Genomic DNA, 13,081 nt, shown 5'->3' with positions numbered 1-13,081 from the left:
CATTGTAACTTAATTACACCTTCAATGACCCTATTTCCAAATAAGGTCACATTCTGAGATACTAGGGATTAGGGCTTCAACATATGAGTGTTTTGGGGGACACCCCTAACACCAACCTTGAGTGCCCAGAGATGAGTGACAGTGGGAAGTTGTTACCACCTGTGCTGGATATTCTCCACGGGCCCCTCCAGTTCCCCTCTCCAACCTTCACCTTGCCCTGTGCCCAGGAGCCCGATCTCTACAGACGGCATCGCCTGGGCTCCCTTGCCTTTTGGCTTCTATTTGACTTGGCTAATGGGCACAGGCCGGAGCCTCGTGGGTGGGAGGAGAGAGAGGTCAGGGCACCATACCCCATAGGACCCTTCCCATCCTCTCCCAGCTGCTTTCATAAATCACTTTCCGTGATTTAATGTCATATAGTTTATATTTACTATTTGGCAGATATTAAGAGCTTAATAATGTTTAAAATATGGGTAAAATATGGGTGAGTGTATATGTGGATTCTTTCACTTCCAAGAACTTCTGTACATTTAGTAATAATAGCTGACATTTATTGAGTGTTTATGTTTGTTCTAAGCACTTGAATATACTATACACTGGATAGTACCTATAAAGGAGGTGCTATGATTATCCCAATTTTAGAGCTGAGTAGACTGAGACTCCCTGAGTTTCCTATCTTGCCCAAGGTCAAGGCTGCACAGTGAACTAGTAGCAGGAATGGGATTTGATCTAGGGCAGTCTGTCCCTAGAGGTATGCCCTAAACCACAAAGACATATGTGCTGATCTGCTCACTAGACGTGCCCTCCCGACTTGACCTTGTGCCCACATTCATTTTCCAAGCCCCAGTCAAACCACGGCTGTTCTGCGGGGTTTTCTCAGTCCCCTCCCAGAGGAACTGACCCTTCATTCTGTGCACCCCACTGTCCCCAGCATGACGTCCATGACACTTTGTGCCTGCTTTCCTACCTGAGAGTCCTTCAGGGCAGGGAACGCTGTTCCACTCAGGTCTGCAGTTCCAGGGCCTGGCAGCGCATCTGACTGTCGGGGGTGGGTGCCGGCAACTATTTCTGGAAGGAATATTTTCTAGTCATCCCTGCCCACCCTGAGTACTCTACGGCACCCGAGTCCCCCTGAGAACAGCTGACTCCCTCCCTCAGTTGTGCTCAGGGGATATTTGTCCATGGCCTGCTGTTCTGGACCACAGCTGCCCCTGCCCCCCGGGTGGGCAGTCCCGTTTGTCCTGGGCACAGGGCTCTTACCTGGCTTCTCACCTGCTGGGTCAGATCTGGGTTTCTGATCCTCTACAAACAGATTCCTTGGCCTCCAGTGAAGCAGTTCTACTCAGTTGCCAGGAATCTTGTGGGAGCTTTACTTCAGTTTTGTCCTAATTAAGTCACATGTTGTCAGGGGTCCCTTTGTCAAAACCCGAGGGTCATGTTGGAGTTTCTTTCCCTCTCTTTCTAGGATGTTGGATTTAACTGCTTCCTTGAGGAGACGCCTCGGAGGCCCCCTCGGCTGTTCAAGGCCAGCGTCCACGTGTCTATTTCTACCACGCTTTGAGGAAATACTCACTTTTAAAGCCCTACCTGCATATTCGCTATAGCTTTTCTTTACTATCACCTACTCCATACTTCACAGCTTTTCAATTCTCTGAGAACCAACGTGCCTGGTTTCGTTCCTGGGTAGGGGACCTGCAGGGGAGTCCTAATACCGGCATCTTCTGTGCCCACGAGGGGAGTCCAGTGTTGAGTTTGGTGTGAACCTTGCCGCAGGGTCCTACAACATCGCCGCTTCTTCAGCAGCTCGGAGGGATCCCTCGTGAGCTCACGGAAAACGTACGCTCAGCGTTTAAAAAAATCGGAAAATAATTTTTTAGCTTTTAACGCTGTTTTCTGGTTATTTGTAAAAACGTTTCTTGTTATTTTAAGTGCCGTGTTATTCCAAACACACGTGGATTTCCTGGGGTGCATTCTGTCCCCCGAAAGATAAATGCCCTAGGTCGGCAACCTGCAGCTGGGACAACAAGATGTCTTTTTCACCATCGCCTCCTCTTCCTCCTGCTGCTCTCCGGGCTGCCTCCCCGCATGGGCGTTGGAGAGGAGAGGGGCCGCGGCGCTCCCCGAGAGCGCAGGGGGAGAGGCGGGGAGCCCGGCAGCCGGGATTGGACTTCCTCCCTCCACTCCGGAACTGCGCTGGAGCCGCCGGGACTCGGAAACCCTGGCGGCGCCGCAGGAGCCGGCGGGGTGGGCGGGGCGCGGTCGGTGGGCGGGGCGAGGCGACCCATGGGCGGGGCCGGGGCGGGGCCTGCGCGCTGGCTGCGCGGGCCGCGAGGGGCGAGTTTCGCCCGCCGCGCTCCCCGGACTCCCGAGCGCAGGGCGCCGGCTGGCTGCGCTCCCCGCTGCCGCCGCCGCCTCCTCCTCCCGAGCGGGCTCGGCCCGGCGGCCGGGGCGATGTGAGCGGGGCCCGCGGGCGCGGCCGGACCTCCGCGATGTGGCTCAAGCCCGAGGAGGTGTTGCTGAAGAACGCCTTGAAGCTCTGGGTGACTCAGAAGAGCAGCTGCTACTTCATCCTGCAGCGGCGCCGCGGGCACGGCGAGGGGGGCGGCCGGCTCACGGGTAAGGGGCGCGCCGGGGCGGGCGGGCGCATCGGCCGGGCCCGGACCTCGCTCCCCGCCAGGCCTGCGGCCCCAGTCCGGGGCTGCGGCTCAGGTGGCGGTTTTGTGGGAGACGCCGGGCCGGCCCTGCCTAGGGCTTGTTTTCCTTTCTCCTGCCTCTCTCCTGCAAGCTCCCGTTGAGGTGGTGGCAGAAGGGACTTGCGGGCTCGTGCATTTTCCCGGGCGGGGCAGGTGCCTTCGCCGCCTGGCCCGGTCACCGCCCGGAGGCCAGGTTTGGCTCGGGAAGCGAAGGAGAGACGCTTCTGGAGCGAGGGCCGCCCGGGGAGGAGCGGGGCCGCCGTGCGGGGCCAGGTGACAGCGGGTGCGCCCCGGCCATCTGGACGCGCCCGAGGCTCCAGGTGGTGTCGCGGCTGGGGACACACGGCTAGCCCACGGCGGGGCGCAGCTCGGGAGGCCCTGGCAATCCGGGACTGTCGGGCGGGTGAACGGGGCGGGCCGGGCGGGCCTGGGACGGTCTCCACGCCCGGAGGAGGAACGCAGGTGGTACTTATCCCGAGCTCGTGATCTTAATAGCAGAACTGAGCAGGTCAGTTCCCCGCCCCCATCCCTTCACTTTCCTCCTAGGAATGAAAGGAGGAAAAAGCTCAGGCTTGTAAAATTTATTTTTTAAAAAAAGCATTTTTTTTTTCCTCTAAAAGTTTTGGTCCAAAACTCTTTGAAAATCAGGCCCTTGGATAACTTGCATTAGCTGGGACACCTGTTTAAAAGGTCAACAGAGGAACAGTATGAGCCTTTTCCAGTTGTATCTAGGGAAGCTATATGGAATTTCAGATTTTGGAATCTGAAATAAGAGGGACTTTAGATCTTCCCATTTTGTCCCCCCTTATGCCAAGGAGGAGACCACGGCCGGGGAGAGGGCAGTCAAGGGGACGAGTTTGGATCCCTGGGCCCATTGTTGGTGACCGCTGCCTGTTTATTCTGGGGAGGCCCTCCTGGAGTAAACGCTACGGGGAAATGCGATTCATACGTCCTGAAAGGGCAGAACCAAGTGCAGGGCATTACCCTTCCCATACTTTAGACCGGGGAGGCCGGAAAGCAGGCAGTTGGATTCGGTAGGGAGGGTAGACTTCACTGAGCCTCAAGGAGTAAGCCGGAGTTAGTGGGATTTCTGGATGGGAGGGGCAGTGGGGTGACCTGTGGTCATGGTGATCAGTGGGAACAGGTGGGCAGCAGGTGGGCCTGCTCTGCGAGCTGTTTGAAACTCTGAGTGGGGGAGTTAGTGCAGGAGGTTGGGTGGGCCTTCTGGGCCCCTGGGCAGCACAGTGGCACTTAGTGCCTGGGCTCTTGGGAAATGGAGGTTGGTGGCGCCCTGTGGGGCTCATCAGAGGCGAAGAGGCCGGAGGAGGGGTTCATCTCCCCAGTCCTTTGAAGGCTGTGTATCTTAATCTTTGGTGCATTAAACACAGCACCTGGCCTATAAATGGTCTCCTTTAGTAGAGGGTGAGGACAGGGCTTGAAGATGTGTGAAACAGGAAACATAAGGAACGTCGGGCCAGCAAACGTTCACTGACTTAGTTCAGCGCACACTGACTGTGGGATGCTCCTCCTGTGGCTACTTTGGGAAGGACTTCAGGTTATTTACCATCCAGCAGGGGAGGTGAGTCCAGACCTGGAGGGCAAAGCCTCAGATCCCGTGCCTGATGGAGGTTCAGGACGCCTTCCCTTCTGGAGAGCCTGCTTTGAGGTCCAGTCTGTCTGAGATGAACTCACTCCTGCTGCATTCCAAAATCAAGCAGGGCTGTAGCGCCTGTGCCTTTGGGCTTTACTTTGGTTTGGGCTTGCTGTGAGTATGCACAATTTTCTTATTCTTTATTATTATTTTTTTAATTTATTTTTGGGCTGTGTTGGGTCTTCGTTGCTGTGCCCAGGCTTTCTCTAGTTGCAGCGAGCGGGGGCTTCTCCTTGCAGTGGCTTCTCTTGTTGCGGAGCACGGGCTCTAGGCACGTGGGCTCAGTAGTTGTGGCTCGCGGGCTCTAGAGCGCAGGCTTAGTAGTTGTGGCACACGGGCTTAGTTGCTCCATGGCATGTGGGATCTTCCCGGACCAGGGCTTGAACCTGTGTCCCCTGCATTGGCAGGCGGATTCTTAACCACTGCGCCACCAGGAAAGCCCAATTTTCTTATAATTGAAGGCAGTAAGATTGGCCAAAAAAGGGAGGAAAATTCCCCACAAAAAGACCCCTGGCACTTTGCTTTATTTCTTGGAGACTCAGAACTTCTTGCTGATTGTGAAAGGGTGGCATCCCCTACGGCAGCTGAACACTCCACCTTTGGACGTTTAGCCCGGGAGCCAATGGCTGTACCAGTTAGGCAACCCTGTTACCACATCCTCTGATGGCTGGTCTTACTGGGGCTCTTACGAATGTTGTAAAATCGAAACATGTGACACAGAGGCCAGCTCCATGTTGGTGGCGGTTGTCAGAAAACATAGAATTCTAATTTGGCAGATATTTAGCAATTTATTTCAAAGATTTAAAGCTTAAACTGAGTTTACCTATGAAATCAATGGGTGTGCATTCTGACTGGTTTTAGGCTTTTCTTTGGAGAGAAGCAAGTAGAGGATGATTAAGAGGGCTGGAGAGAAAACGTAAAGGAGCAGTAAAAGGAAGTGTCTCTTCTTGTATTGCGATGCTGAGTTTGAGATTAGGTAGTAGGGGCTTAAAAATGTGAGGTCTCCATTGGCGTTTAAAGTAATCTGATATGTTGAAAACTTGCCCACCCTCAGAAATAGAAGGTTTTGTTTCATTGAGGATTGTAATTCGTCCTCCTGCTTACACACACACACAAACTCTCTCTCGTTACACATCTCCAGGTTTATTTTCTCCATAGCCCTTTCTAATATACAAAATATTTGTTTTGTTCATTGTTTCCCTTACTAAATTGTCTGGTCTGTGAGGGCAGGTATTTTACCTGTGATGGTGCCTAGCACTGCCTATATGCTCAGTTAACATTTGTAGGATGAATAGATGGTTGAGTCCATGCATGAGTGATGGAGCCCACTTTTTTTTCTCAAAAGTTGGGTGGGTGTGGAGGCCCCGCTTTCAGACTGAGCTGATCACATGGGCTAGGAAACATGCCCTCTCTCTCCTCGGCTTCCTGTGTACCTGCAGGCTGACCCACCGGAAAGCTGGAGGGGGTGGGTGGGAATTGAAACCTCCTGTGTATTTTTGTAGCTTCTCCTTTGAGGGCAAAGGAGCGGGGCACCAGCCTCTCAGGTGGCTTCAATTACCAGCCCCAGGACCCGCTTCGAGAAGGAGATCCTGGGCTGGGGAGGGGGCAGGCGGTGGTGGAAGGCAGTGACCTTCGCTTCCAGTTTGAACATGGTGTGGCTGAACACAGTATTGTAAGATGTTTCCACAACTCTCCTGACAGAGTGATTTTTGCTGCCCTGGAAGGGAGGAAGTGAAGTTATACAGTGTTCCCTTGGATACGGTCTCCAGCCTGTGGGAATATTTCTTATAAAAGTGCAGCTCTGGGAGAACAGAGTGGGAGCAGTTAGCCTTTGGGAGGTGGTGAGCAGAAGGACACCCAGCATCACTGCCCCCCCACCCCCGCCCCTGGGGGTCTCTGATGCACTTAAAATGAGCAGCATGAATGAGACTTTAAAGACCGATGGGCTTCCCTGGTGGCGCAGTGGTTAAGAATCCGCCTGCCAATGCAGGGGGCACAGGTTTGGGCCCTGGTCCAGGAAGGTCCCTCATGCCGCAGAGCAACTAAGCCTGTGCGCCACAACTACTGAGCCTGCGCTCTAGAGCCTGAGAGCCGCATGCACCACAATTACTGAAGTCCGTGCGCCTAGAGCCCGTGCTCCGCAACAGAGAAACCACTGCAATGAGAAGCCCCCACTCACCACAACTAGAGAAAGCCCGTGCGCAGCAACGAAGACCCAAATGCAGCTAAAAATAAATTAACAACAACAACAAAAAAATGAAGACCGAATATCACCGAGATGTGCCCCTCTGAAGGATTTTATTTATTTTTCAGTGTTTTATTACGCACGTTCCTGTATAATCTTGCAGTTCTTTCCCCAAAGAGGCTGGCAGTTTAAAAGTTATAATTTGAATCACATATTGATGTTTTCTACTTTTCAGAGTGTTTCCCTTTGGCCCCTGTTCCTGTCACCGCATTTGTAGCAGTTATGGGCTAACCGATTTCCTAACAGGGTTAAGGGAGGAAGTATGGAGTGGGAGTGGAAAATATGGGCTTCGGAGTCAAGATAAGTTTGTTGGGTTTGGTCTGGGCCAGTTTATTTGGCTTCTTTGAGCCTTCGTTGTAACTCTGCCTTAAGGCACGGACAAAAACGAACTTAAGAGGGTTAGAAGCTGTTTTCCACCATGGCTACCCCATCTTACTTTCCCATCAGCAATGCTCAAGGCTTCCGTTTATAATAAGGGTTAGAATGAAAATAAACAATATACATAAGGGCTTAGTTGTGCTCATCACCTAGTAGGTTTGAAGAAAAGCAAAGCAAAGTAACATTAAAAAAACCGAAGAACAAGAGCGCTTCGTAGAACAAAAGTGTCGTAAAATAGTTTGCATTGTAGTGAAGGATGTAAGCAACATTTATCTATTAGCGCAGGATTTACTAAGCGTAATTAGAAGATTAGATATTTAAATAGCAATTTGTGCCAGCAGGATTTGGATACAGGCGGTCTTTGACCACATTAAATCCTAGTAAATAAAGGGAACTGAGTGTGAGTGGCCGGCTGTACCCGGGGTGAATCGTCTCCTGCCTTTGGAACAGTGTCCCCATGACTGGGGGAGTTTCATCTAGGGATTCCCGTGGGGTTCCCAAAGCTTGCTCAGAATGACTCTGTTCCATGGCTGGAATGGTGAAGCCCAGCACCAGTGTGGCCTTGCTTGGCTAGTCCTCCTGATGTCAGCCGGAGTCCTGCTCAGGTAGCTGAAGTTGGTGGTGGATTTCATCCCCGCCACCAACAAAACCCCTTTGGCTCAACCGGGCGGCCGTTGCATTGTGCAGACTCCCCACATATTGGCTCTAGAGTCTTACATACTTTGGTCTTGTTTTCCAGAAGCACAACAAGGAAGAAATCACAAACAACGGAAGTACTTTGGTTCCAGGAGCATAAATCAGAAGGTTTATATAAGTAAAATAACTGGTGTTATCTCTAAGGGCTGATAAGCCATTAACAAAAGCTTTGGGGTTCCCAACAGATGCATTTAATGAGAACATAATAAGGGCCATGCATTTGTAATTAGATAATCAAACAAGGCCTGGGCTGTGTCACTCCAGGAAATAATATGAGGTACAAATGTGTGGGTAGTGAAGCCTATTTCAGCCTAATTGGGGCTCTTTAGGAAGAGCTGAAAATGATTGGGAGGCTTGGAACGTTTAAAGAATTCATTTACTTGAGCCATATTCTGGTAGCACTGGATCAAGGAGGGATTTATTTAAAATGAAAGTAATAAATCTGATCATATTTCCAGCACAGATTTTTTCCCCCTTATTTTGTAAAGCTTTAATCAATTGCATTAAAAAGCAGCCCTGAACCTATTTTCACGGCCCCTGGGGTCTCGCATGAGCTACCCCTGCACCACCTCTAAGGCTCTTTCTCCTCTGCCTTCTGCTTTCGAGCAAAGACCCTCCAGTGTCGGTCACTTTCCTCTCCTGGGCCTTCACGGGCTGTCCCCTCTGCCTGGGGTGCTCACACCTCCCCTTCCAGCCTCAGCCTAAGCTCCACTGCTTGGACATGGACTTCGCTGCCCCCATCCTCTTGTCCCGCCCTCTACTTTTCCTTTATAACACTGACCACTGTTTGTTGTGATGTGGCTCTTTGTGGCTTTATCTGTTTCGAGCAAACCAGACCTTGAGCTCCAGAAGGGAGGTCCCGGGTCTGCATCCCTCACCACTGCGCCGCCTGCACTGGAATCCTTGCTGTCACTGTGGCTGGAGCACCGTTGATATGTATTTAGTGAATACACGGATGCCCACGTAGAATTGATAGCTGTGAGCCTTTGAGGTTGAGAAATGTTTCGCATGATCCTGAAAATGGAAGTTATGAAGAAAACAGGAATAAATAATACAGAGGGTTGTTATTGCTATTTCTCACACCCGCCCTATGTGCTCGTAAGGATTAGTGGTTGTTTGTCAGCTGCGCCAGCCCAGCTGTTAGAACTCCCTGTTGGTAACCTTTATGGAAATGATCCTGTACAGACCCAGAGTGATTTTCCCAGCACATCACCAGCCAACTAACAGCTCTACGAATCTGAGTCATTAATATTCTTGAACATTTGGTGGGTGTGTTGTAACCATTAGATTTTTATTATTTTTCTGCTTCCTTTTTTTTTTTAACTTTAAAAAAAGGGAAAGAAAAATCAACAACAAAATAAACAGCCCCCAGTAAGGTCTCCTTAGGAGAAGGTACTGTACTTTGTGATTGGTTTTATTCTGAATAGTTACTAGTAGAGAATGGATATTCAAATATAATGGGATGATAGTTTGCCTGAAGTTTTAAATTATGAAATCTTTCATGTGCATAGGAGCATATAATGCAAATGTAAAGTGTAAGTAATATAATACCCACCGGCTGTAACTAAAAAGTATTTAGAATGTTTCCAGTGCTTGAGAGATTTCTTGTGTGTTTTCCTGATTATATTTGCCTCCTTCCCTTGTGGGCATTAATATCCTGAATTATGTATTAATACTCCCTTGCTTTTTTTTTTTTTTTTTTTTGCGGTACGCGGGCCTCTCATTGTTGTGGCCTCTCCCGCTGCGGAGCACAGGCTCCGGACGCGCAGGCTCAGCGGCCATGGCTCACGGGCCCAGCCGCTCCGCGGCATGTGGGATCTTCCTGGACTGGGGCATGAACCCATGTCCCCTGCATCGGCAGGCGGACTCTCAACCACTGTGCCACCAGGGAAGCCCAATACTCCCTTGCTTTTATTTATAGTTTTGACACATTTATATGTATCCCTAATCAACACATTGTTTAGTTTTGCATGTTTTTTCTTAAACTCTTTACAAGGGGAATCATACTTTATGTATTTTTTCCGAAGCTGATTTTTCTGCCCCCCTCCCCCCATTATAGTCACAGTTTTATATGTATAATTATGTTTCTCTAACATTGAACCATGCTGATGCATGTAACCATGTTTATTTATTTTCATTGCTGGATAGTGACCCACTGAATGAATATACCATTATTGATTGATTTATTCATTCATTCTCCTGTCAGTTGATATTTGGGTTTCTAGTTGCTGTTGTTTAGCTATTACAAATAGTGCTGCTGTGAACATTGTCAGAGATGTTACTTTTGGCCAATCTAGTAGGTATTAAAATAGTATCTGAGAACCACCGAGATGGTGTTTCCCTCATAGGGATAAGAATCTTTTTATGTGTTTATTAAGTATTTGTTTTGCCTTTGGAGAAAGGTTTGTGTCTTTTTCTTATCTTAGGAGCTGTGTGTGTGTGTCTTTGTATGTGTGCATGCACATGTGTCTATGTGTTCTGTATTCTTTTTCAATTATATGTATTGAAAAATCTCTCACTCCATGCCTGGGCTTTGTATTTTTGTTGTGGGTCTTTTTTTGGGGGCGGGGGTACGCGGACCTCTCACTGCTGTGGCCTCTCCCGTCGCGGAGCACAGGCTCCGGACGCACAGGCCCAGCGGCCATGGCTCACGGGCCCAGCCTCTCCGTGGCATGTGGGATCTTCCCGGACCAAGGCACGAACCCGTGTCCCCTGCATCAGCAGGCAGACTCTCAACCACTGTGCCACCAGGGAAGCCCTGTTGTGGGTCTTTTGAAGGACCAAATTCTTACTTTTCATGCAGCCAGATGTACCATTCTTGTCCTCTAATAGTTTGTGCTTTTTGTTACTTGTTTAAGAAGAAATCTTTAGAAGGGAATCTCTGGGATGATGGTGAAGGGAGAGCCTTAAATGAGAGTCTGGTCCTCAGTCCAGATAGGAGCAGGGCGGAGGCTCCAGGACAACTCGTAGGAGAAGAGAAACTGATAGAGCAGGGCTACGCTTGCACTTGCACGTGTTGGAGGAACATCCGCTCAACAGGGGAGAGCTTGTGGGTGAATTCTTGACACCTAGAGAGCTGAATGAGCCAAGAATTCCAGGACAGTTGTCAACTCCAGGGAACATAAAAAGCTGTGTAGGTTAGGAAAGGTTTCATCCTTTTACTACAAAGCGCAGCTTGCACTAATGTTTACATCGTTACAATAATGTAAATATCGACTCTGGGTCTAACCCAGGCTGTTGCCTAATTGAGGAGTGAGTGGCAGGTGGGGTTGCTGAGTGAACGGGGGATACATCCTCCTCTTCTGGAAGTTGCCAGCCGATGCCCGTATGGAAAATTGAAGAAGTAGTCGTACCAGCATGTTCCCGGAGAAGTGGTGGTAAATGGGAAAAAAAACCAGTAAAGAACTGGGAGTGGTTGCCCTCGGGGAGCTGGGAAGTGGGAGCAGGGAGGGGCTGCTGGGTTTCTCATGGGCCTTGTCCAGTTAGATGCTTCTTTCTTTTTTTTTTTAAATTAATTCATTTTATTTTTAGCTGCATTGGGTCTTCGTTGCCATGTGCGGGATTTTCTCTAGTTGCGGCAAGCGGGGGCCACTCCTCGTTGTGTGGCACTGGCTTCTCACTGCGGTGGCCTCTCTTGTTGCGGAATATGGGCTCTAGGCACGGAGGCTCAGGAGCTGTGGCACGTGGGCTCAGTAGTTGTGGTGCACGGGCCCAGCCGCTCCGCAGCCAGTGGGATCCTCCCGGACCAGGGCTCGAACCCGTGTCCCCTGCACTGGCAGGCGGACTCCCAACCACTGCGCCACCAGGGAAGCCCTAGATGCTTCTTTCTATGCACATGTAAGCTGGATAAAATACAGAATGCAAACTTTGGGAGAGCTTGGCATTTTTTCTGGGTAATGGGGATCCCGTGGGTAACGGGGTCAGGAGAGGCACTGAAACAGAGCCGTATTAGTGCCGCACGGCCGTGATTCCTGAACTGCCCTGCGTCACATATTTGTCCTCTCGGTAAGCTATATTTAGCCTTCAAAGTGTCTCAAATATGTGGGGTATGTCAGTTTCACAGAGGCTTAAAACCTGTTTTCAGAAATGCATCTAATCTAGCCAGGTACTTTTATTTGAAATTAAAATATGTCTATTCTGGATGATTGTTTTCCTCCAGAGAAGAAGTCAGCTTAGAGTTATACACTTGTAATACATTTATAGTTTTTGTCCCTTTCCTATAGGTGGGGTACTATAACTGGATCCCATTCCTTCCGGGGTCTCAGTTCCTTAACCTGCAAAACAGTGATAATATGACAACAACAGCGGTTTTTGCTTTGTGGAAAGTGTTTCTATTTCAAACTGTTACATTTTATAGACATGCTGGCAAAATCCACTTAATTATTTGTATGTAAAGAAGAAGAAGAAGCCCAAAGAATATTGCATCCAACAATGCCAGGCCCCTTGTTCTCATGAAGCGTACGGTCTGGAGGGGGCTAGGTGCTTGTGGTTGGTGGGGGGCAGTATTAAACCATGAAATACAGAATTATCAATGGTGGTAAGTATAGGAGGTGTGAGAGGGAATAACACGGAAGCTAATTGAGCTTGAAGTGTCAGGGAGCACTTCTCTGAGGACCTGTGATCTCAGCTGAGACCTGCAGGGTGTATAGGATGGTGCTAGCCTGCTGCAGAGTGAGAGAAAGAGCCTTCCGAGTGGAAGAAACAGCATGTGCAAAAGCCCTGGGGCCTCTGAGAGCCTGCTTTGGATACGTTAGCTTTGCCGGGCTGTGAGCTGTCCAGTAAGGCCTGAAAAGAGGAGGAAACCACAGAGGGGGGTGAGGAGTGGCTGGGGAGGGGAGGAAATCAGCAGAGTGGATTTTTCCAGAAGGCGAGAGAAGAGTGTATTTAAGAAGGAGGCAGGGAAGAGGTCTCAACTGTGCAACGTCATGTGGAACAGGCTTGTAAGACGTTGGCAGCCGCAGCGAGAGCACTTTGGGTGCTGGTTGGCGTGGCGTAGGAGTGGGCTGGAGGCTGCTGGTGGGTGGGGAGGAGGTGGGGACCGCGTGTGGGTACAGCTTTGTCAAGGTGGAGTTTGGTTGGTTTTTGTTGTTGTCACTGTTACACATTTATTATTTGTCAACAGAGTGTCTGCTGAATGATGGACCTGTAGGTATTGTGGGCTTGCGGAAGAGCAGCTGGGCCTTGCGATGGGCAATGGGTGGGATTTGAAGAGGTCAGGGAAGTAGGTAGGGCATCCAGGGGAGGGAGACCTCAGGAGCATTTCCCAAGGAATTTTGTTTTGGAAATGAAGTTATGTACTCAGGACTGAACCAAAAAAAAAATGCCTCAGAGGATCTGTAACTGACCACCAAGAGAATTTAACTAATTTCGATGGAACCCAAGGATGCTGGCTTAGCCCTGGACAGTGATTGCTTCACG

At 50.0% G+C, this 13,081-nt stretch overlaps 1 protein-coding gene across 2 annotated transcripts in view; it reads left to right on the top strand.

Moving 5' to 3' along the window:
• Positions 1 to 2,334: 2,334 nt before the first annotated feature.
• The window catches only part of TBC1D8 (TBC1 domain family member 8), a 131,202-nt gene continuing 120,455 nt past the window's right edge, over positions 2,335 to 13,081 (top strand). Inside the window, exon 1 of one of the 2 annotated variants that reach the window (XM_082641948.1) lies at positions 2,335 to 2,616. In XM_082641948.1, coding sequence (XP_082498074.1) covers positions 2,490 to 2,616 — 127 coding nt within the window. In that variant the 5' untranslated portion in view covers positions 2,335 to 2,489. The remainder of the gene's footprint in view (positions 2,617 to 13,081) is intronic. The other variant, XM_082641947.1, reaches the window with a different exon arrangement.

Source organism: Mesoplodon mirus (assembly GCF_964341445.2).
Source record: "Mesoplodon mirus genome assembly, chromosome: 14".
NCBI classification, from domain to species: Eukaryota; Metazoa; Chordata; class Mammalia; order Artiodactyla; family Ziphiidae; genus Mesoplodon; species Mesoplodon mirus.
This window is presented reverse-complemented; position numbering and strand designations above follow the sequence as displayed.